Genomic DNA, 25,062 nt, shown 5'->3' on the forward strand with positions numbered 1-25,062 from the left:
ACAGAGAAAGAAACAAATAGGGAGACAGCCATACATACAAACAAACAGAAAGCCAAATAGATAAATAAATACAGAGACAGAAAAAACAGAAAGGACAAGGAAGAGAGACATAGGCGGAAGTTTTGTTGAATTTCAAAATATGTGTTAGTCCCAGCAGATATTAGAAAACACATTACCTTTCATTTATATTACAGGGGTTTCTGAGACATTCATCAATATCTTTACACGAGTCACTTTTCTCATTATCTGGTTGAAATCCTGGATTGCAGTGAACATCACAGGTAAAACTCCCATCATTATTGACGCATATCTTCTCTGGTCCGCATAAGTTAGAACCTACACTTTCAGCTTCCTTACATTCATCGATATCTATTAACATCAAATGGGGTTACAAATTACTTCTGTTATGATACATTTATTTTTACAATACTAAATTTTTATATCATAAGTTGATACCGACAAACCTCTTTGTAGGGGGACATAGAGAGCAACTTGAAGAGACAACTCCTTAAAATGTTTGATGTGTGGATTTCCATTGAAAAACATATAAGCATTTTGCAATAAAGTTTTATTGGAAAAGTAACCCAGTCAAAAGCTGCAAACACTGGAAAACAATCAAGAAATACCATGCTTGAAACCACAATACAATATATAAGCAGCCGTCTTAGGGAGAGAGGGTGTATGGGCAGCCTCGAAATTTTCCGTGGCCATCTGTATACATTTTTGATTATTTATTTTAAATATTAAAGAATATAAAAATATTCTTTATTAAAACATATTTGGCATTCCGTAAGTTTTTCTAAGGTTCTCCAATCAAAATTTACACTTCTTTGAAATTCAATTTTCAAACAGTAAAGTACGGTGTGGTGGGGGGAGGGGGTCCACCTTCCGATCACTCTTAATCTTAAAAAGGGCGCTAGAACTTCTCATCACCAATCTAATGAGCCCCCTCCAAATATTACACGGTCACCCTTTCTATATATACCTTATACCCCAGGCATAAATTATAACACTCGTTCCGAGGGTTGTGGGGGTTTGTCATCCTTAAAGGCATAATTTCTGGACCTTTCAAGTACGTTGAACAAAATGGTTGTCTCATAATTTTAATTGGATGTGTTTGGGGAAATGGTGGCAGTGGTAGGAGGGGTTTGTTGCCCTCCAATAAGCATCAACTATTAAAAAGGACACTAGCCCTTTCAATTCCTAATTGAATGAGCTCTTTTCGAAGTTTCTACGACAACAAATGACCGTCTCAAAATTTCTATCAACTGCATTCCGGGAAAATACAAGGTACGGGAAGGGGCTATCCACAATCCAATCACTCTAATCTTAAACAGGGTACTAGAGCGTCTGATTACTAATCCCATAAGCCCCCTCCGAAGTTTATATGACTACCCATTCTATATATACCTTATATACCCCCAGGACATGACCTACAAGCCTTTCCCTGAAGGGTCTGGGGGAGGGCTATTGAATGTTTGTCTTAGAAACTTCAAAAAGAGCTCATTTCATTGGATATTGAAAGGGCTAGTGTCCTTTTTAAGACTCAAAAAATATTGGAGGGTAATCAAACCCCCTCCCACGCCCATCATATCCCCAGACCCCATCCAAGCCAAATTTTCAGATTACCCATTTTGTTCAAAGTAATTGAAAGGTATTGCAATGATGTCTTTGAGGATGAAACCCTCCCCCAGAGCTTTCAGGGCAAGGGTTGTAAGTTATGCTCTGGGGGTAATAAGGTATATATAGAAAGGGTGAGAGCATAAACTTCGGAAAGGGCTTATCGGATTGGTAATAAGAAGCTCTAATGCCTTTTTTAAGATTCAAAGTAATCAAAGGATGGATACCTCCCCCCAAGCCTCACATTTTTCCGAAATGTATTTGATAAAATTTTTGAGATGGCCATTTAGTGTCGAAAAAACTTCGCTCTAGCGAATTCGCATCTAGCATTCATTCAATGCAGTCGCATTTCGCTAGCTCTGATAATTAGTGACGTGTGATTATTGGCACGAGTATTTTGGATGCTCAGATATTTGGATATTTTTAAGAATACGGTGAAGAAATCAACTAGCAGGTCCTGCGTTTCACTGGGCCTCCTGTCAAACGGTGATTGCCCCTGCTGACGTGGGCCTGCCCCATTGACAGGTACGATTTTTTTGGCAACTGTTGTAAATTACTTTTTATAAATTTGAGCTACACATAATGGCTAAATTCAGTATTCATGATCTGGCTATAGCAAAGTTTCGAGGATTCCCCGATCGGCCAGTTCGTATTAATGAGGTTTTGGATCCAAAGACTGCGAACTCAAAGTCAAAAGTCTTTAAATATCTGGTTTTTTGCTACGGGTCACATGACACCCAGTTTGTTCTCGAGTCACAGCTTATGCAGTTTGAGGCAAATAAGGCTGAAGCTATGAAATCTACTAGCAAGGGTGTAAATAGAGCATTTGAGGATTTTATTCATCAACCGAACATTTATATAGAACTTTGCAAAGAGAAGCTAAAAACTCAAATTCCAATTCCTGGGCAACAAACTATAGCGAGATCGTCGGCTATTATTGATCGCATTTCCGCCACAGAACAGGAAATCCAAAGTGTGGCGTAAAATCTTGCTAAAAAATAGACGAGAAGCTGGATGAAATAATAGTGGCTACTGCTGCTGGTAGGCAGTCTCTATCCAGTGATACTTTGAATGCCATAAAAGCTCAGAGTTCAACTATCGTCAGTGAAGTTTATTCAGCATTGATTGTTGAGTTTGAACCGAAATTCCTAGCCCTCAGTAACGAGCTAAAATTCCTAAGAAATCAAAAAATATTTCTTGAGGAGAGAGATAAGAATGCAGAGCAGAAACTAGATATGTAGGATCAGGACTTAAGGCTAGACAGTCTTCTTTTCAACAGCATCAAACAGCCTCCAAGTAGTTACTTAAAGTCTGTAATTGGGGGTGTGATTCGCAATAAAATGGAAATATCTGGAGTATCTGATGCTGATATTGTGGAAGTGAGAAGATTTGAACTAAACAGTTCTACAACTCGTCAAGATGCCATAGCTCCGGTCCTCCGATCCATAGCTACTGAGGTGAGTAAAATATTAAATTCAATAACTTATGAGCGAGTTTCTCTGGTACTCCAGTGAAAAGGGTCAAATGAAAAAATCTAGAAGGATGGGTCAAGGTTCGGTTAAGCCATTAAATGCCAAGTTACTTTTTACTGATAGTCGCAATGCTTGGAGTAAGATGACGCTGAATTTGTATCTAGGTCGTTTACTGAAACATTTCATAATGCTTTAAATGAAACTTGCCCTCTTGTGAAGAAAAGGTGCAATTAGTACCAGGTGCCCGTAAAGCCATGGATAACAGGAGGCTTGCTTAAGAGTATTGAGGAAAAAAATCGACTTTACGCTGAATACATAAATTCTCCCACATCAAATAATGAAACTACATTCAAATCTTATAGAAAACCTTCTTAAAAGACTGATGAGATGGGCGAAGAAGATTCATTTTGAGAAACTATTTCTCGAAGCTGAAGGATCTCCAAAAAGACCTGGACAATAATTAACGAGTGTCTTAACAAAAGCAAAAGTCAAGGGCTGCCCGAAACAATAAATGTATTGGCTGGATCAACAGTGAATGGTAAGCAAATGGTAGCTGAGGATATGATTCAGTACTTTACTAGAATTGGAGAGGCCACCGTAAACAGTAATTTGAATGATTGCTTGGATGTGGAATCTGGATTTTGCAACTTTCTACCACATCCCGTCGATTCTTCCATATTTCTCTCTCCCGTAACTAAAATGGAACTTAAGAATCTGGTAAAAATCATGAAGAACGGACATTTTGAATGAACTGATTGCTCATCTACTTATCTATTGAAACAAACCATTGGATGCTATGCTCAAGTGCTGGTTCATCTGGTCAATCTATGCTTCAAACACGGATCTTTCCCTGAAGTGATGGAAACTGCTCGAGTTATTCCCCTACATAAAGGAGGAAACAAGCAAGATCTATCCAATTATCGATCTATTTCCATTTTGTCCGCTTTTAGTAAAGTTATTGAAAAGTGTATATATAACAGGTTGTACAGTTTTTTGAAGAAAACAAATTTTTTCAGCCCATTTCAATTTGGATTCAGGTCTTCATACTCTACAGAACATGCAATATTAAAGCTAACCCAGTTTTTGAATGATGCCATGGATAATGGTCTGCTACCTGCAACAATATTTGTTGACATAAAAAAAAGCTTTTGACACTATTTATCATAAAATTCTACCATCTAAGCTACATAATTGCGATGTTAGAGGAGGACAAGCGAGTTTCCTAATTGAATCTTACCTCAAGGACAGAAAACAAATATTGGATGCAAATGGCTACATTTCAGATGAGGAAAACCTGTCTAATGCCGTGGGGGTTCGTTCCTCAGAGGTCCATACTTGGACCACTGTTATTTTTTATCTATGCAAACGATCTCCCTCTAAGCCGAACCTGCCATAGGACTGATATGGATCTCAGTTTACTGTTTGCTGATGATACAGCCAGCTCTACCTGCGACATAGATCATCAATCTCTAAAATCAAATCTTAAATTATCACTGAGAAAGATGCTTCACTGGTTCCATTGTAACAAATTGGTTGGCAACACTTCAAAGACTCTTTTTATGGGTTTTTTTAAGAACTTCTACTGCAGTACCAGCGTTACAAGAGGTTGAAGTCACATTTGGAGGTCGAGTAATAAAAATAAATCGAGTGCAAACAGCTTGGTATGTTGGAGTCATTGTTGATCAGAATTTAAGCTGGAAAGCTCATATCACTACCCTAAGGCTTAAGTTAGGATGGAACGTAGGTTTAATGCATCGTCTTAGATTTTTCCTTCCTTTTATGCTTTATTAAATAAAAAAAAAACATTTTTTTTTAACGGAAAGTAAGGAGCGGCTTTAAAACTTAAAACGAACAGAAATTACTTCGTATATGAAAGGGGCTGCTTCCTCATCAACGCCCCGCTCTTTACGCTAAAGTTTTTTACTATTTAAAAAAGTAGAGCTAAGAGAAAGAGTGTCTAACTGTCTGAAATAAAAAAAAAATTATGATTTAAAGTATTGAATCTGGCTTCCTTGCAACAGCCGGGATTGAACCTCAAACCTGACGATTTCCAGGCGAGGTTATATCCACTGTGCTGTTACAAGGTATTGTGTATGGATGTTCAAAGTACAGACCATGAGAAATAAGTGGCTCGTCTGTGACAGAAAATGACATCATAGCCTAGGCAAGTAACTATCACTGCAAACATTATGTCGCTCTTTCCTTTCACAATTAAAATAAATAAACGCCGTATAAGCCCCGAGTAAGGGCTATTGATTAGAAATCTAGTTAAGAAAACAAATCTAAAATACTATACGCATCCACATTTAGACAAAGGCCGTATTTAGAGGATTCTTGCATTTTGGTTTAATTTGTGTTTTTTTTTATTCAACCAACAGTAAAAAAAAAACAATAAAACAAATGGGAAATTTTGGTGCATTTAATTTTTGTCGAGGTAGAAATTTGCTTTCACGTTGGTATCCCAAAAACAAAATTAAATAAAAATTTCGAAAGTAAAACAGTTCAAAATAGGGATGAAACCTTTTTATTGACAGTGAATAGATATAAAATTATATCTATTCATAAAACTCTGATCAGAGTTTTACTGCTGATGATGAACACTGTATATGTGTTCGAAATATCCAGTTAAATAATTTTATATCTATTCACTGTCAATAAAAAGGTTTCATCCCTATTTTGAACTGTTTTACTTCCGTCATGGAAAGGCAGTGTGGTCTTCGAAGTTATCTAAATAAAAATTTGCCTCTAAAAATAAAAATTAAAAGCGATTCAACTAAAACAGACCAAAAATTACAAGACGAGTGATACTCAATTTTCAACTCCTCATTAAGAGTGTTTAAAATATACCGATATTATCATAGAGTTTGCATTCCCAAGTATTTCAACTTCTGGAGAAAGAATAATAATTGTGGCAATAAATCACAGAAAAGTCACTATGCTGTAACACGAACTCTTTTTATGAAAATTTACCAAAACCCACTGTAATCAATGCAGGATTCATTTCATTTAGCTAACGATTTATGAATTGATGAAAAAGCAAAAACGGAAAAAAATTAACTTATTCCGGAATATTTGTCGCACTTCAGAGCCGTAACATTCCGTTTATAAAATTTAAAATTCCTCATTAAGTGTGTTTTAAATATACTGATAATATAGCAACCTCAATTGGGATAAAATCAAAATTAGCACTGTAAAACATTGAAATTCTAATATATATATATATATATATATATATATATATATATATATATATATATATATATATATATATATATATATATATATATATATATATATATATATATATATATATATATATATATATATATATATATATATATATATATATATATATATAGAAAATCCGAAATAGAAAGAAAATTTGATATGTCGGGTCAGAAGTGTAGCTCCAGAAGTTACTTAAGCATTACTTATCCAACGGTCAACAAATCAAACAAATTAATAAACGAACATAAAGGTCCATAAGAAAACAGAATAATGAGAAGAATAGCTAAAGCAGGAACAAAAGAAAAAATATTTAGTAAACTATTTTTCAAGATAAACGTTTATCTTGAAATATTTACAGTAAACGTTTATTCTTACGTTTTATATATTGCTCTCGTTCGTTTGTCCGCATCGTTTTGATTTATCAATGTGTGTTGGAGTTTCAAGATCTAAAAGGATGATTGACATTTTTGCCTATGAGTTGCAAAAAGTGGAGCTTTTGATATTAATTTCTTTTTATTGCCACATCTGGGAACATTTACAGCTAAAATCTTAACCCCCCCCCCACTTTCGATTTATTTGTCACACTTCTACTCAAAATCAAAACAGAAAAAAAAGTCGATGGATCGTCTTAGATCCATCGATAGAAGTTACTTAGGCGTCACTTGTTGACAAATCAAACAAATCAATAGTAGAACATAAAGGTCCATAAGAAACAGAATTATGAGAAGGACCGCTCACGCAGAAATAAAATAGTTTAGTAACCTATATTTCAAGCTGAACGTCAATCTTGAAATGTTTAGAGATAAAATGCTGGAACTGTTGCTCTTCATACATCGCTCACGTTTGTTTGTCCGCATCGTTCTTATTTCTCAAGTTGTCCAAAAGTTTCAAGCTTTAAATAAAGTGCATCAAATCTTCCCGTATAAGCTGCAATTAATGGAGCTTCTGACATAAATTTTTTTTATTGCCAGATTTTGGAAAGCTGAAGAAGACGCTCCGTGTTGTAAAGTAACAACTGGACAATAACAGCAAAAAACGTAACTTTGATCGATGTGTGTATAAGTAAATTGGTGTGTAGAAGTTTCAACCCGTAGTAAAGCTTGGCTTTTCTACAAATGTAGCAAAGTAACATCTAAAGTATAGATTTTAGTAGAAAGTATAAACATAACATATATAATAGTAAAAAGTTTTCATATAGTTTAAAGTATAAAACATATAATTTTAAAGTATAAATTTGTCACAATTCTTTTAAAACAACTCCTGAAACACAAGGGTCGTTTAATTAGAATAATAAGTAACTTCCTTTTAAAGTGCTGAAAAACTTTAACGTGAAGGGCGAGGTCTTGAGGAGGGGGCAACCACTCTCATGTACGTAGTATTTTCTGTTCGTTTCAAGTTTTAATGTTGCTCCTTACTTTCAGTTAAAAAAGCTTTTCTTTTTTCAATTTCTCGTAATATTGAAAAAAAACACTATCATAACCAAGATTACTGAACAACAGACGAATGGGGATTGACTGTTAAATTTATATATTGATATTCATTTTTGAAAGTCTTAAAAATATGATTTAATAAACTAAAAAAAAGAGAAAATATTCAAAATGTGGTTTTTGTTTTCAGTAAAATGCAAATTATGTTCTGGTCCTTAGAAGGCTTCAGACCTGCTCCTCTTAAATACGCTCATTAGTTCTTGAAATATTCCTGAGACGTTTTATTGACAATCAGCATGTGTAAAATGCCTATTGATATAGTTATAAAATAACATAAACCTACCGTAAAAGTTTTACTTTATACCCTATTCCAGTTCTAAGATTTCCTGCCTGGCCATCTTGGCAACCCAGATCAAAATAAAAAAATTTGATTTACTCAGTACCATTTTGGTTGGTTCAAAATCCCCCTCAACATGTACTGAAAGCTTCATCTTAGTAATACAAACGGTTTCTGGGATATAACTGTCATGCCCTTTAAATAATCTGTATCAACAAAATGTATTTTGATTTAGTTCAACACACTCCTTAACATTCCCTGATAGTTTCACTGTAATAACTTTAGTTTCATTAGTACTACTAATAGCAATAGTAGTAGTAACAGTCGTAGTAGCATGCTCTTAGTAGCAGTCGCAGTTGCAGATGTAGTAGCAGTAGCTTGCCCTTAGTGGTTTTTGCTTAGCTCAGCATCCCCCTTAACATACTCTGAAAGTTTTAAATTTATACCCTACACCATGGGTCAGAAACTTACGGGCCGCATGCCACCCACCAGGCTTCTTGGTGCAGTCAGCAAGATCCTCGCCATAAGTTACCTGACGGACCATATCACATACCATACCAATACACACCTTTTGGTTGGTTCAAAATACATACCTTTTGTTGGTTCAAAACCCCTCTCAAAATGCACTGAAAGCTCCATCTTAGCAATCCAAACGGTTTTTGGGATATAATTGTCATGTCCTTTAATAAATCTGTATCATCATAATGTATTTCAATTTATTTCAACATCCTCATCAACATTCTCTGATAGTTCCACTGTAACAACTTTAGTTTCACTAGTATTAGTAGTAACTAGTAGTAGTCGTAGCATCAGTTTTGGTAGCAGTAGTTATAGTTGAAGTAGTAATAGCAATAGTAGTAGTAATAGTCGTAGTAGCATGCTCTTAGTAGTAGTCACAGTTGTAGTGGCGGTTGTACCAGTTGTAGCCGTAGTAGGTTGCCCTTAGTAGCTTTCGGTTAGTTCAGCCTCCCCCTTAACACACCCTGAAAGTTTTGACTTAATTCCCTAGATCACGGGTCGGAAACTCGCCGGCCGCATGCCACCCACCAGCCGTCTTGATACAGCCCGCAAAATCCTCGCCGCAACTCACCTGACGGAGCATACTACACACTATACTAATACACAACGGAGTAAAAGGGGGTGCTATCTAGAATTCTGCCTCCCTCCCCAAAAAATATTTCACCTTTAGATTTTCTTTTCAATTCTTTTTAATCAGTACAATTTAGAGCTTGTGGTACCTAGTGAAATCCCAATTATCTGGTCATGCTGTGTGTCCATATTGTTATAAAATATTCAAAAAAAAGTAACTCTTGATTTTGTAGATGGCTGTTATCTGTTATATAGTGAAACAGAAAAAAATATTACCCAGTGGGACATATACCAGCATATACCAGATGATACCCATCTATAAAACCAAGGTTAATCTTTTTTCTTTGAAAGGTAATTTTCTCCAAAAAGGTTCAAGCACATCCAGGTTGTCAAAGAAGCAAGATACAATGACTCAGGAACAAAATAAGGCATTAAGTTTCGATTTCAGGGAAGCTAAAGAGGGAATAAAGCTAAATCAAAATTTATAACACTTATCCAGATTCTCAAAAGGGTGTATGTGCAATATCCCAGGAAAAAAGGGGGGTACGTTGAAGCTTCCAATGCATATTATTGTGGACGTTGAATTAAATCAAAAGAAACTATGTTCAACCAAGTTTCGGCTGTGATAATTAAAAATCCGGTACATGGCATTTTTGTAAATTTTCATGAGAGCCAAAAACGGAAAAAAGCTTGTCGGCCATGGTTGCCCAGAAGGATGAGGCTAAAGGGGATAGAGAAAACTTGTTCTAAACCAATTTTTTATGCTCTTCAGCGATATAAATTAAATTCAAGCATTCCGAGTGAATTCAAAATTATTCCAATTTATGGCGTATGTCTCCTTTTTCTTAACTAAAACAGAGGACAAGTGCCAGGTCCCCCATGTTATAGCTCCACAAGATAATCCTCTTTTGTCATTCTGAGCTGCAGCAAGACCTGATAAAAAAGAGACATATGCCACTTAGAGGGTTATGTCTCATTTTGTCTTCTTAACGGTATAAAATAGGATTAGTCTGACTGCACCATTCAATTCCTCGTGCCGATTCTACCCATGAATCATGCATAATTCATTTTTAACCAAAATGGCATATATTGCACTTTTAAAGTGATTACTGTGTCTGCCACTACATAATCTCAAAGGAAATGTTAAAAGCAGGAACTACCTTTCTGCAGGTACACTTGAGTGTAAGAAGGCCTCAATAAAATATAAAATAATAAATTGAGATTAAAATAATAATTGAATTAAATAATTAAATTTAGATAATAATACACAATAAAAATCCACAATAATAAACTGAAAATCGCTCCATTAGATTGAGCATACCAGAGAACCCTGCTGTAGAGGTTTTATGCTATAACCTTTGCTACAAATAACTGGAACTTTGAATTTTTTACCAGAGGGAAGATCCTGGATATATAATATAATAACAATAATAACAATAATTTATTCCAGAAAAAGCCTGTGGGCCATAGGCAATTTACATAACAAAAACAAACAACAAATTAACTAAAATAAATTATTACTATTTAAAGAAAATGCTTACGATGTGAAGCTGCAATCCTGACAAACCTTGCTATCCTTTTAATATTCAGGAAATTTGTGTCTTTCATTCTATCTACCATCCATATCTCATTCAATTTTTCTTTGCCATACATCTCTTGCCTCCATTCATTCAATTCGACACATTCACTCAAAAAATGTATCAAACTTTCATCCTGAGATCCAAACATAGGACAAGCAATAGGTTCTACTTTCTCCCCTTTTCTCCCTTGATACTCTCTTTTCTCACCAATAAAAATCCATTTCTTCTCCAATCCGAATAAGCCTTCAAATCCTCTCTACTTAGCCCAACCTTCCAAAATACAACCTTCCCCGAACTACCCTTTATCTGTCTATAAGACTTTAACGACTCTGAACAATTCAGATTTGCCCACCATAGCTGGCTTTCTTGGTTCTTCAACCTCTCTTGTAAAAAAAAAAAAAGAAAAAAAAAGTGAAAGTAAGTAAAAAAAAGTAAAAAAAAGTAAGTAGGCCTAAGCAAAAAAGTAAAAAAAAAAATAACTAAGTAAGACGGCACTAGACCCTTAAGGTCCAAACCGGCGGTATTGATCTCCATTTCATGGCCTTCAGCCAGGCAGTGCAATGGGGGGCTGGGGGTCAACCATCTTGTGGTTTCACACACCCTTCCTGCTTACCTCCCCAGATTTCTCCAGGTACCCGTTTAAAGCTGGGTCGACTCTGGCTGAGCTTACAGAGTCACGCCACTGACCCCCGTCCCAAACTAAATAACTGATCACAACTGGGATTGAACTCGTGCCCCCTTGGATACCTCTCTTGTACCTCCCTTGTTACTATTTCCTCCATACCCATAACCTCCTTTCCTTCATTCCACCATTCCCCTAATCCACACTTATCTAAGATATCCTTAATCTCCGCCGGCCACCCTACTTTACTTTTCTGTCTCAACGCCTCTAGGTATGCTGCCTTTGCTACCGTAAATCTCTGCATACCCAGTATCCTAATCCAATATCTCACCATGGTCACTAGCCTCATAGATCGCAGCGATGCTAACCCTAAATCCCCCTGGATTACCAAATTACTAAACGAATCCCCTAGTCCCAACATCCTCTTATAATGTCTCACCATAACCACCTCAAGTTTTGGACCTTTCTGATAGCCCCAGACCTCTACTCCATAATGCATCGCCGGTACTATCTTACTTGTCTAAATCCTCTCATGTATTCTAATATGTACTCTAACCTGTCTAAGACTACTCCTTGCTATTTCATCGCTAATATACCTCCCCCTTGCATTCGCTAGATCCAGATGCCCGCTGAATTTCCCATTACTAGTAAACTTTACCCCAAGATAAACATTCGTTTTTCACTGGTATAGTTTCCCCTTTAAAGGAAAAATTCACATCTTCACTTTCCATGGCTTTACAACCAAATACCGTCACCACTTTCCTTGATGTGTTCAGGATTAACTTCTTCTCTTCCAAATATTAAATGTAAAAAAAACAAGTTTTTTTAATGGAAAGTAAGGAGCGACATTGAAACTTGAAACGAACAGAAATTACTTCGTATGTGAAAGGGGCTGCTTCCTCATCAACGCCCTGCTCTTTACGCTAAAGTTTGACTCTTACTCTTAGCTCTACTTTTTAAAACAGTAAAAACTTTAGCGTAAAGTGCGGGGCGTTGATGAGGAAGCAGCACCTTTCACATACGAATTAATTTATGTTCGTTTCAAGTTTTAATGTCGCTCCTTACTTTCCGTTATAAAAACTTTTTTTTGTTTAATTTCTGAACGTTTTTGAATCAATGAATGTTTTGATTTTGGCTATCCGCAGATAAATAATTAAAACGAAATTTGCACATTTATTTTTTTTGGTTAAATGGCTTTCTCATAGTTTTGATCGAATAATTTTGAGAAAAAAGTAGCGGGGGAGGAGGCCTAGTTGCCCTCCGATTTTTTGGTTACTTAGAAAGGCAACTAGAAGTTTTAATTTTTTACGAATGTTTTTATTAGTAAAAGATATGCGTAACCTATAAATTGGCTTACTTAACGAACTTCTGTATACTCATGTTTTTATTACGTATATGAGGGGGTTCACCCCCTCGTCAGTACCTCGCTCTTTACACTAAAGCTTAAATTTTGTCCCAATTTCTTAAGAATGACCACTAAATCACAAAAGCCTTAGAATAAATAGTTGAAATTACTAAAAATACTTTAGCGTAAAGAGCGAGGTATTAGGAGGAGGCGAGCCCATCAAATGCGTAATAATTTCTGTTGGTTTTAAGTTTTAATTCTGCTCCTTACTTTCAGCTGAAAAAACTTTTTCATATTTATTTTTTCATTGCTTTTTTTAAAATAATGCTAGAATATCCTGCGCTCCCTTCATCGAAATTTTTTCCCCCATGATAAATTCACAAACAAAAGCTGCAAAGACTGGAAAACAATCAAGAAATACCATGCTTGAAACCACAAAACAATATATAAGCAGCCGTCTGTATACATTTTTGATTCTTTATTAAAAATACTGAAAATATTAAAGAATATAAAAATATTCTTTATTAAAACATATTTGGCATTTCATAAGTTTTTCTAAGGTTCTCCAATCAAAATTTTGCACTTATTTGAAATTCAATTTTCAAACAGTAAAGTTCAGTGTGGTGGGGGGAGGGGGTCCACCTTCCGATCAATCTTAATCTTAAAAAGGGCGATAGAACTTCTCATCGCCAATCTAATAAGCCCCCTCCAAATATTACACGGTCACCCTTTCTATATATACCTTATACCCCAGGCATAACTTATAACACTTGTCCCAAGGGTTTTGGGGGTTTGTCATCCTTAAAGACATAATTTCTGGACCTTTCAAATACGTTGAACAAAATGGTTATCTCATAATTTTAATTGGATGTGTTTGGAGAAATGGTGGCAGCGGCAGGAGGGGTTAGTTGCCCTCCAATAAGCATCAACTATTAAAAAGGGCACTAGCCCTTCCAATTCCTAATCGAATGAGCTCTTTTCGAAGTTTTTACGACAACAAATGACCGTCTCAAAATTTCTATCAACTGCATTCCGGGAAAATACAAGGTATGGGAAGGGGGTATCCACAATCCAATCACTCTAATCTTAAACAAGGCACTAGAGCGTCTGATTACTAATCCCATAAGCCCCCTCCGAAGTTTATACGACTACCCATTCTATATATACCTTATATACCCCCAGGACATGACCTACAAGCCTTTCCCTGAAGGGTCTGGGGGAGGGCTATTGAATGTTTGTCTTAGAAACTTCAAAAAGAGCTCATTTCATTGGATATTGAAAGGGCTAGTGTCCTTTTTAAGACTAAAAAATATTGGAGGGCAATCAAACCCCCTCCCACGCCCATCATATCCCCAGACCCATCCATGTCAAATTTTTAGATTACCCATTTTGTTCAACGTAATTGAAAGGTATTGAAATTATGTCTTTGAGGATGAAACCCTCCCCCAGAGCTTTAAGGGCAAGGGTTGTAAGTTATGCTCTGGGGGTAATAAGGTATTTATAGAAAGGGTGAGGGCATAAACTTCGGAAAGGGCTTATTGCATTAGTAATAAGAAGCTCTAAAGCCTTTTTTAAGATTCAAAGTGATCAAAGGATGGATATCTCCCCCCAAGCCTCACATTTTTCCGAAATATATTTGATGAAAATTTTGAGATGGTCATTTAGTGTCGAAAAAACTTTGCTCTAGTGAATTCGCATCTAGCATTCATTCAATGCAGTCGCGTTTCGCTAGCTCTGATAATTAATGACGTGTGATTATTGGCACGAGTATTTTGGATGCTCGGATATTTGGATATTTTTAAGAATACGGTGAAGAAATCAACTAGCAGGTCCTGCGTTTCACTGGGCCTCCTGTCAAACGGTGATTGCCCCTGCTGACGTGGGCCTGCCCCATTAACAGGTACGAGTTTTTTGGCAACTGTTGTAAATTACTTTTGATAAATTTGAGCTACAGATAATGGCTAAATTCTGTATTCATGATCTGGCTCTAGCAAAGTTTCGAGGATTCCCCGATTGGCCAGTTCGTATTAATGAGGTTTTGGATCCAAAGACTGCGAACTCAAAGTCAAAAGCCTTTGAATATCTGGTTTTTTGCTACGGGTCACATGACATCCAGTTTGTTCTCGAGTCACAGCTTATGCAGTTTGAGGCAAATAAGGCTGAAGCTATGAAATCTACTAGCAAGGGTGTAAATGGAGCATTTGAGGATTTTATTCATCAACCGAACATTTATATAGAACTTTGCAAAGAGAAGCTAAAAACTCAAATTCCAATTCCTGGGCAACAAACTGTAGCGAGATCGTCGGCTATTATTAATCGCATTTCCGCCACAGAACAGGAAATCCAAAGTGTGGCGTAAAATCTTGCTAAAAAATAGACGAGAAGCTGGATGAAAAACTAGTGGCTACTGCTGCTGGTAAGCAGTCTCTATCCAGTGACACTTTGAATGCCATAAAAGCTCAGAGTTCAACTATCATCAGTGAAGTTTATTCAACATTGATTGTATTGATTGTTGAGTTTGAACCGAAATTCCTAGCCCTCAGTAACGAGCTAAAATTCCTAAGAAATCGAAGAACATTTCTTGAGGAGAGAGTTAAGAATGCAGAGCAGAAACTAGATATGTACGATCAGGGCTTAAGGCTAGACAGTCTTCTTTTCAACAGCATCAAAGAGCCTCCAAGTAGTGACTTAAAGTCTGTAATTGGGGGTGTGATTCGCAATAAAGTGGGAATATCTGGAGTATCTGATGCTGATATTGTGTAAGTGAGAAGATTTGAACTAAACAGTTCTACAACTTGTCAAGATGCCATAGCTCCGGTCCTCCGATCCATAGCTAATGAGGTGAGTCAAATATTAAATTCAATAACTTATGAGTGAGTTTCTCCGGTACTCCAGTGAAAAGGGTCAAATGAAAAAATCTAGAAGGATGGGTCAAGGTTCGGTTAAGCCATTAAATGCCAAGTTACTTTTTACTGATAGTCGCAATGCTTGGAGTAAGATGACGCTGAATTTGTATCTAGGTCGTTTACTGAAACATTTCATAATGCTTTAAATGAAACTTGCCCTCTTGTGAAGAAAAGGTGTAATTAGTACCGGAGGCTTGCTTAAGAGTATTGAGGAAAAAAATCGACTTTACGCTGAATACATAAATTCTCCCACATCAAATAATGAAACTACATTCAAATCTTATAAAAAACCTTCTTAAAAGACTGATAAGATGGGCGAAGAAGATTCATTTTGAGAAACTATTTCTCGAAGCTGAAGGATCTCCAAAAAGACCTGGACAATAATTAACAAGTGTCTTAACAAAAGCAAAAGTCAAGGGCTGCCCGAAACAATGAATGCATTGGATGGATCAACAGTGAATGGTAAGCAAAAGGTAGCTGAGGAAATGATTCAGTACTTTACTAGAATTGGAGAGGCCACCGTAAACAGTAATTTGAATGATTGCTTGGATGTGGAATCTGGATTTTGCAACTTTCTACCACATCCCGTCGATTCTTCCATATTTCTCTCTCCCGTAACTAAAATGGAACTTAAGAATCTGGTAAAAATCATGAAGAACGGACATTTTGAATGAACTGATTGCTCATCTACTTATCTATTGAAACAAACCATTGGATGCTATGCTCAAGTGCTGGTTCATCTGGTCAATCTATGCTTCAAACACGGATCTTTCCCTGAAGTGATGGAAACTGCTCGAGTTATTCCCCTACATAAAGGAGGAAACAAGCAAGATCCATCCCATTATCGATCTATTTCCATTTTGTCCGCTTTTAGTAAAATTATTGAAAAGTGTATATATAACAGGTTGTACAGTTTTTTGAAGAAAACGATTTCTTTCAGCCCAATTCAATTTGGATTCAGGTCTTCATACTCTACAGAACATGCAATATTAAAGCTAACCCAGTTTTTAATGATGCCATGGATAATGGTCTGCTACCTGCAACAATATTTGTTGACATAAAAAAAGGTTTTGACACTATTTATCATAAAATTCCACCATCTAAGCTATATAATTGCGGTGTTAGAGGAGGACAAGCGAGTTTCCTAATTGAATCTTACCTCAAGGACAGAAAACAAATATTGGATGCAAATGGCTACATTTCAGGTGAGGAAAACCTGTCTAATGCTGTGGGGGTTCCTCAGAGGTCCACACTTGGACCACTGTTATTTTTTATCTATGTAAACGATCTCCCTCTAAGCCTAACCTGCCATAGGACTGATATGGATCTCAGTTTACTGTTTGCTGATGATACAGCCAGCTCTACCTGCGACATAGATCATCAATCTCTAAAATCAAATCTTAAATTATCACTGAGAAAGATGCTTCACTGGTTCCATTGTAACAAATTGGTTGGCAACACTTCAAAGTCTCTTTTTATGTTTTTTTTAAGAACTTCTACTGGAGTGCCAGCGTTACAAGAGGTTGAAGTCACATTTGGAGGTCGAGTAATAAAAATAAACCGAGTGCAAACAACTCGGTATGTTGGAGTCATTGTTGATCAGAAATTAAGCTGGAGAGCTCATATCACTACCCTAAGGCTTTAGTTAGGAAGGAACGTAGGTTTAATGCATCGTCTTAAATTTTTCCTTCCTTTTTATGCTTTATTAAATAAAAAAAACAAGTTTGTTTTTAACGGAAAGTAAGGAGCGGCATTAAAACTTAAAACGAACAGAAATTACTTCGTACATGAAAGGGGCTGCTTCCTCATCAACGCCCCGCTCTTTACGCTAAAGTTTTTTACTATTTAAAAAAGTAGAGCTAAGAGAAAGAGTGTTTAACTGTCTGAAAAAAAAAATTATGAAACAAACTACTCCTTACTCTTTAGCTTCCTTGCAACAGCCGGGATTGAACCTCAAACCCGACGATTTCCAGGCGAGGTTATATCCACTGTGCTGTTACAAGGTATTGTGTATGGATATTCAAAGTACAGACCATGAGAAATAAGTGGCTCATCTGTGACAGAAAATGACATCATAGCCTAGGCAAGTAACTATCACTGCAAACATTATGTCGCTCTTTCCTTTCACAATTAAAATAAATAAACGCCGTATAAGCCCCGAGTAAGGGCTATTGATTAGAAAGCTAGTTAAGAAAACAAATCTAAAATACTATACGCAACCACGTTTAGACAAAGGCCGTATTTAGAGGATTCTTGCATTTTGGTTTAATGTGTGGTTTTTTTTTTCAACAAACAGTAAAAAAAAACAATAAAACAAATGGGAAATTTTGGTGTATTTAATTTTTGTCGAGGTAGAAATTTGCTTTCACGTTGGTATCCCAAAAACAAAATTAAATAAAAATTTCGAAAGTAAAACAGTTCAAAATAGGTATGAAACCTTTTTATTGACAGTGAATAGATATAAAATTATATCTATTCATAAAACTCTGATCAGAGTTTTACTGCTGATGATGAACACTGTATATGTGTTCGAAATATCCAGTTAAATAATTTTATATCTATTCACTGTCAATAAAAAGGTTTCATCCCTATTTTGAACTGTTTTACTTTCGTCATGGAAAGGCAGTGTGGTCTTCGAAGTTATCTAGTTCAAGTTAACAGTTCAAAATAGGGATGAAACCTTTTTATTGACAGTGAATCTCTCATCAGAGTTTTACCGCTGATGATGAACACTGTATATGTGTTCGAAATATCCAGTTAAATAATTTTATATCTATTCACTGTCGATAAAAGGTTTATTGGGTTTATGACAGTTTTAAAAGGTTTATTAATAAAAAGGTTTCATCCCTATTTTGAACTGCTTTACTTTAGTCATGGATAGGCAGTGTGGTCTTCGAAGTTATCGAAATAAAAATTTGCCTTTAAAAATAAAAATTAAAAGCGATTAAACTAAAATAGACCAAAAATTACAAGACGGGTGAAACTCAATTTTCACCTCCTCATTAAGAGTGTTTAAAATATACCGATATTATCATAGAGTTTGCATTCCCAAGTATTTCAACTTCTGGAGAAAGAATGATAATTGTGGCAATAAATCACAGAAAAGTCACTATGCTGTAACACGAACTCTTTTTATAACGTTTTAAACTCTTTTAATAACATGAACTCTTTTTCATAATAATCATATCATCTGCTGAAAATTTACCAAAACCCATTGTAATCAATGCAGGATTCATTTCATGTAGCTAACGATTTATGAATAGATGAAAAAGCAAAAACGGAAAAAAATTAACTTATTCCGGAATATTTGTCGCACTTCAGAGCCGTAACATTCCGTTTATAAAATTTAAAATTCCTCATTAAGCGTGTTTTAAATATACTGATAATATAGCAACCTCAATTGGGATAAAATTAAAATTAGCACTGTAAAACACTGAAATTCTAACTAAAGTATATATATATATATATATATATATATATATATATATATATATATATATATATATATATATACATTCTATATATATATATATATATATATATATATATATATATATTTATATATATATATATATATTCTATATATATATATGGAAAATCCGAAACAGAAAGAAAATTCGATATGTCGGGTCAGAAGTGTAGCTCCAGAAGTTACTTAAGCATTACTTATCCAACGGTCAACAAATCTAACAAATTAATAAACGAACATAAAGGTCCATAAGAAAACAGAATAATGAGAAGAATAGCTAAAGTAGGAACAAAAGAAAAAATATCTAGTAAACTATTTTTCAAGATAAACGTTTAACTTAAAATATTTACAGTAAACGTTTATTCTTACGTTTTATATATTGCTCTCGTTCGTTCGTCCGCATCGTTTTGATTTATCAATGTGTGTTGGAGTTTCAAGATTTAAAAGGATGATTGACATTTTTGCCTATGAGTTGCAAAAAGTGGAGCTTTTGATATTAATTTCTTTTTATTGCCACATCTGGGAACATTTACAGCTAAAATCTTAACCCCCCCCCCCCTTTCGATTTATTTGTCACACTTCTACTCATATCATTCTGGTTAGACAAATTTTAGCATTTCAATGTATACTTTTGCGTGTCCTTTATCTAAAGGATCTGCAACCAGATTGTTTTAAATCATTTTTTCCAGGCTCTCCCTCAGTCCGACCATATAATACTCGTTGTCCTTTAAGTAAGCCTCCTGCGCGTTTCATTGTCTCTGAACGGTCTAGATTTTCGCGTAAAAATGTTATTACAAATTATTGGAACACATATTAATCTTTTTTTGATCAGAGTCTATCGCTATTAACATTAAAAACTAAAATCAAAGCTCTGCTAATTAGTAAATATTAATCTGTGAGTCGCTCCCGGCCCTTCAGCTATCGGATAAATATTGATAATCTTCTATATATATAAAAATAAGTTGTCTGTGTGTGGATCTGTGGATGGATCAGGTGACGTCATGGAAAAAACTAAAAAAAGGCAAAAACTACAAAAAAACTAAAAACTAATAAAAAAAAATAAAAAGGCTAAAAAACTAAAAAAACTAAAAAAAACTAAAAAAAGGTAAAAAACTAAAAAAAACTAAAAACTAAAAAAAAAACTAAAAAAAAGGAAAAACTGAAAAATAGAAGAGAAAAAGAAAACTAATAAAATTTTAGGCTAAAAAAGGTAAAAAACTAAAAACTAAAAAAAAAACTGAAAAAACTAAAAAAAGGCAAAAACTACAAAAAAACTAAAAACTAATAAAAAAAATAAAAAGGCTAAAAAACTAAAAAACTAAAAAAACTAAAAAAAGGTAAAAAACTAAAAAAAACTAAAAACTAAAAAAAAAAACTAAAAAAAAGGAAAAAACTGAAAAATAGAAGAGAAAAAGAAAACTAATAAAATTAAGAATAAAAATAAAAAAAAATAAAAAAGATAAAAACTAAAAAAAAAAGTAAAAAGAAAAAACGAAAAAAACTAAAAAAGCTAAAAAAAAAAATAAGTTGTCTGTGTGTGGATCTGTGGATGGATCAGGTGACGTCATGGAAAAAACTAAAAAAAGGCAAAAACTACAAAAAAACTAAAAACTAATAAAAAAAAATAAAAAGGCTAAAAAAACTAAAAAAAGGTAAAAAACTAAAAAAAAATAAAAACTAAAAAAAAACTAAAAAAAAGGAAAAAACTGAAAAATAGAAGAGAAAAAGAAAACTAATAAAATTAAGAATAAAAATAAAAAAAAAAATAAAAAAGATAAAAACTAAAAAAAAAGTAAAAAGAAAAAACGAAAAAAAACTAAAAAAGCTAAAAAAAAAGGTAAAAACCAATAAAAAACTAAAAAGAAAAAAAGAAAAAAACTAAAAAAAATTTTCATCTAAAAAACTAAAAAAAAACTAAAAAAGGTAAGAACTAAAAAAGAAAAAAATAAATGACGACACTCAAAGAGAAAGCGACCGGGACAAAAGGAATGTTCGATTAGCAATCAACAAAGCACCGGGACACGGAGTATAAATGACGACCAGGACATAAGTAAAAAAAAAAACTAAAAAAACTAAAAAGAAGGTAAAAACTACAAAAAAACTAAAAAGAAAAAAAAACCTAAAAACTAATAAAAAACTAAAAAATCTAAAAATCTAAATAAACTAAAAAAGAAAAAAAAGAAAAAAGGAAAAAAATAAAGGAGAAAAACAAAACTAAAAAACGAATGTATATACAGACCGGGACACCGGGATACAAATGACGACCGGGACACAGGGAATATAAATGACCATACATAAGCCATAATGATCAGGACATAAGTAAAAAATATAAATGACGACCGGGACACAGGGACACAACTACAACGGGGACGCCGGGGGGCACAGGGGGATATAAATGACGACCGGGACACCGGGACAGGGAATGGTCGATTAGCAATCACCATCAACAAAGCTCAAGGGCAATCATTAGAATCATGAGGTATAGATCTGAATACGGATTGTTTTCCCATGGACCATTATATGTTGCATGTTCAAGAGTCGGTAAACCTGACAATCTATTTATGTGCACAGACAATGGGACAGCAAAGAATGTTGTATATTCGCAAGTTTTACGTAGTTAAAAACATATATATAATATATCTATCTATATTCACAGGTGGGACATAGGGACACAACTACAATGGCGCGTAACTAATATGGCGCGTAACGACTTACGCGCGCGGGGGGGGGGCTTGGGGGGGCGCGAAGCGCCCCCACCAACCAGGTATGACGACACTCAAAGAGAAAGCGACCGGGACAAAAGGAATGTTCGATTAGCAATCAACAAAGCACCGGGACACAGGGAGTATAAATGACGACCAGGACATGAGTAAAAAAAAAACTAAAAAGAAGGTAAAAACTACAAAAAAACTAAAAAGAAAAAAAAACTAAAAACTAATAAAAAAACTAAAAAATCTAAAAATCTAAATAAACTAAAAAAGAAAAAAAAGAAAAAAGGAAAAAAATAAAGGAGAAAAACAAAACTAAAAAACGAATGTATATACGGACCGGGACACCGGGATACAAATGACGACCGGGACACAGGGAATATAAATGACCATACATAAGCCATAATGACCAGGACATAAGTAAAAAATATAAATGACGACCGGGACACAGGGACACAACTACAACGGGGACGCCGGGGGGCACAGGGGGATATAAATGACGACCGGGACACCGGGACAGGGAATGTTCGATTAGCAATCACCATCAACAAAGCTCAAGGGTAATCATTAGAATCATGAGGTATAGATCTGAATACGGATTGTTTTCCCATGGACCATTATATGTTGCATGTTCAAGAGTCGGTAAACCTGACAATCTATTTATATGCACAGACAATGGGACAGCAAAGAATGTTGTATATTCGCAAGTTTTACGTAGTTAAAAACATATATATAATATATCTATCTATATTCACAGGTGGGACATAGGGACACAACTATAATGGCGCGTAACTAATATGGCGCGTAACGACTTACGCGCGCGGGGGGGCTTGGGGGGGGGGGGGGCGCGAAGCGCCCCCACCAACTAGGTGTTGGGGTGGCGCGAAGATATCTGTTTCTTCTGGCCTTGTCTGTTTATACTGTTTGTATTGTCGCCCGGCTTTCGAGCCAGTCTCCCTGCCGGGGATATTATGCGAATAGTTTTAAATATGTATAGTTAGAGAATAATAAAGAACTTGAACTTGCAAACAGCTTGTTCACAGCTTGAGTCAGTGTCCTTTTTAATAGTCGAAAGTGATTGCAGGGCAACTAACCACCCTCCCACGTCCACGATTTCCCCAAGCACATCCAATAAAAATTTTCAGATAGTCATTTTATTCAACGTAATTGGAAGTTTCGGAAACTATGTTTTTGAGGATGACAACCCACCACAGCCCTTAGAGTGACGGTTGTAAGTTATGACCTGGGGCATATAAGGTTTATATAGAAAGGGTGATCGTATGCCCTTTGGGGGGGGGGCAAATAGGATTGGTAATCAGAAGTTCTAGTTTTCTTTTTAAAATTAATAGTGATCGTAGGGTGGATACCCCCCCCCTAGGAGGCGAGACGGCCGTTGGCTGTCGTAGATACTTCGAAAACAGCTCATTCAAGTGGAAATTGAAATAGTCAGTGCGTTATTAATACTCGAAAGTGATTGGAGGGCAACTAACCCCCCTCCCACGCGCACCATTTTCCCAAACACATCCAAAAAAAATTTTGAGGTAGCCAATTTGTCAACGTAATTGAAAGGTCTGGAAATTATGCCTTTGAGGATCCCCCCCCACAGCCCTCAGGGCAAGAGTTGTGAGTTATGCCCTGGGGTCATATCAGGTATATATATATATATAGAAAGGATGGTCGTACAAAACTTCGGAGGGGGCTCATTGGATTCATATTCAGAAGCTCTAGTGCCCTTTTTAAGACTCAGAGTGATCAGAGGGTGGATACCCTCCCCACCACACCACGTATTTTAGCGAAATGCATCCGATAGAAATTTTGAAATGGCCATTTGTTGTCGTAGAAACTTCGACAACTTCTCATTTGATTGGGAATTCAAAGGGCCAGTGCCCTTGTTAATAGTCGAAAGTGATTGGAGGGCAACTAGCCCCCCTTCCGTCTCCACCATTTCCCCAAACACATTAAATCAAAATTTTGAGATAGCCATTTTTTACAACTTAATTGAAAGGACTGGAAATTATGTCTTTGAGGATAACACCCCCACACTCCTTAGGGCAAGATAATTTATGCCCTAGGGACATATAAGGTATACATTTAGAAAGGGTGATCGCATAAGCTTCGGAGGGGGCTTGTCGGATTGGTAATCAGAAGTTCTAGTGCCCTTTCTAAGATTCAGAGTGATCGGAGGGCAGATAACCCCCACCCCTCCATACCTCGTATTTTTCCATAATCAACGCGATAGAAATTTTAACATAGCCGTCAGCTGTTGTAGAAACTTTGAACAAAGCTCATTCAATCGGAAATCGAAAGGGCTAGTGCCCTTTTTATTAGTCAAAAGTGATTCAAGGGCAACAAGCCCTCTCCCCACGCCCATAAATTCTCAAAACACATCTAATCAAAATTTTGAGATAGCCATTTTGTTCAGTGTGCTTGAAAGGTCTGGAAATTATGTCTTTAACAATCCCCATACCTTCTCAAGACCAGAACATAATTTGCACTATACTGAAGACAAAATATTTTAAAAATATTTTCACTTTGTTTTTACTGGTTTAAAATTTTTTTGTTAGATATATTAAGGGGGAAGTCCTCCCCCTTGCACTCCAACTGCAGCGCAAGTGTCTGGTGCCCTTTTAAAGGGTAACATGAGATTGAAGGTTAAGGAGGCTTTCTCTCAAGCCCATTCATTTCCCAAACATATTTAGTTAACATTTTGAGACAGCCGTTTTGGTTAGCATAGTAGAACAGTCCAGCAACTAAGTCTTTAGGGATAGTAGGCATGTTCGCCCCCACAATTATGAAATTGGCCATTATGCTTCAAAACTAAATGTTTCTCTAAAAATAAACAAAGGTATTGTGTTAAATGGTTGCCAATCAGACACCTTAGCAATATATCGAAAACGATTTGGGGTATTAAGTTGAAACTTTTGAGGATACTACTAATACTAATTTTGCTTTTACAGTTTAATAAATAAAAAGAATGTAAGTGTATCCAGGTTGTCAAAGAGCATAGATAGAATCTTTTTGGAATGATATTAAATTTTATTTTTCAAGTCAACTTCATAAAAAAATATTGATTATGAAAAAAAAAATACTGATTGTATCAGGATTGAAAATTGTTAAGAAAAAAAGTTTTTCCAACATGCAAATAGCACCCCTTACTATGGATTCTTATGGAAGACAACTGAAAAGATATACCATAATTTTTTTCCATAAAAAGACTATGTCAATAAAAAACGAACAGAAACTAATTTTTAAAAATTTT

At 35.4% G+C, this 25,062-nt stretch overlaps 2 protein-coding genes across 15 annotated transcripts in view; one reads left to right on the forward strand and one right to left on the reverse strand.

Annotated features, from left to right (window-relative positions):
* Positions 1-25,062, reverse strand: part of LOC136034761 (fibulin-1-like) — a 198,962-nt gene that overhangs the window by 112,465 nt on the left and 61,435 nt on the right. For 12 of the 14 annotated variants that reach the window (XM_065716156.1, XM_065716158.1, XM_065716153.1 and 9 more), the window contains one exon: positions 177-369. The exons of the other annotated variants lie outside the window; for them this stretch is intronic. In XM_065716156.1, the coding sequence (XP_065572228.1) occupies positions 177-369 (193 nt within the window). The remainder of the gene's footprint in view (positions 1-176; positions 370-25,062) is intronic. 14 annotated transcript variants of the gene reach the window in all.
* Positions 1-25,062, forward strand: part of LOC136034764 (uncharacterized) — a 187,837-nt gene that overhangs the window by 97,066 nt on the left and 65,709 nt on the right. The gene's annotated exons all lie outside the window — the stretch shown is intronic.

The sequence above is a fragment of the Artemia franciscana genome, chromosome 13, assembly GCF_032884065.1.
Source record: "Artemia franciscana chromosome 13, ASM3288406v1, whole genome shotgun sequence".
NCBI classification, from domain to species: Eukaryota; Metazoa; Arthropoda; class Branchiopoda; order Anostraca; family Artemiidae; genus Artemia; species Artemia franciscana.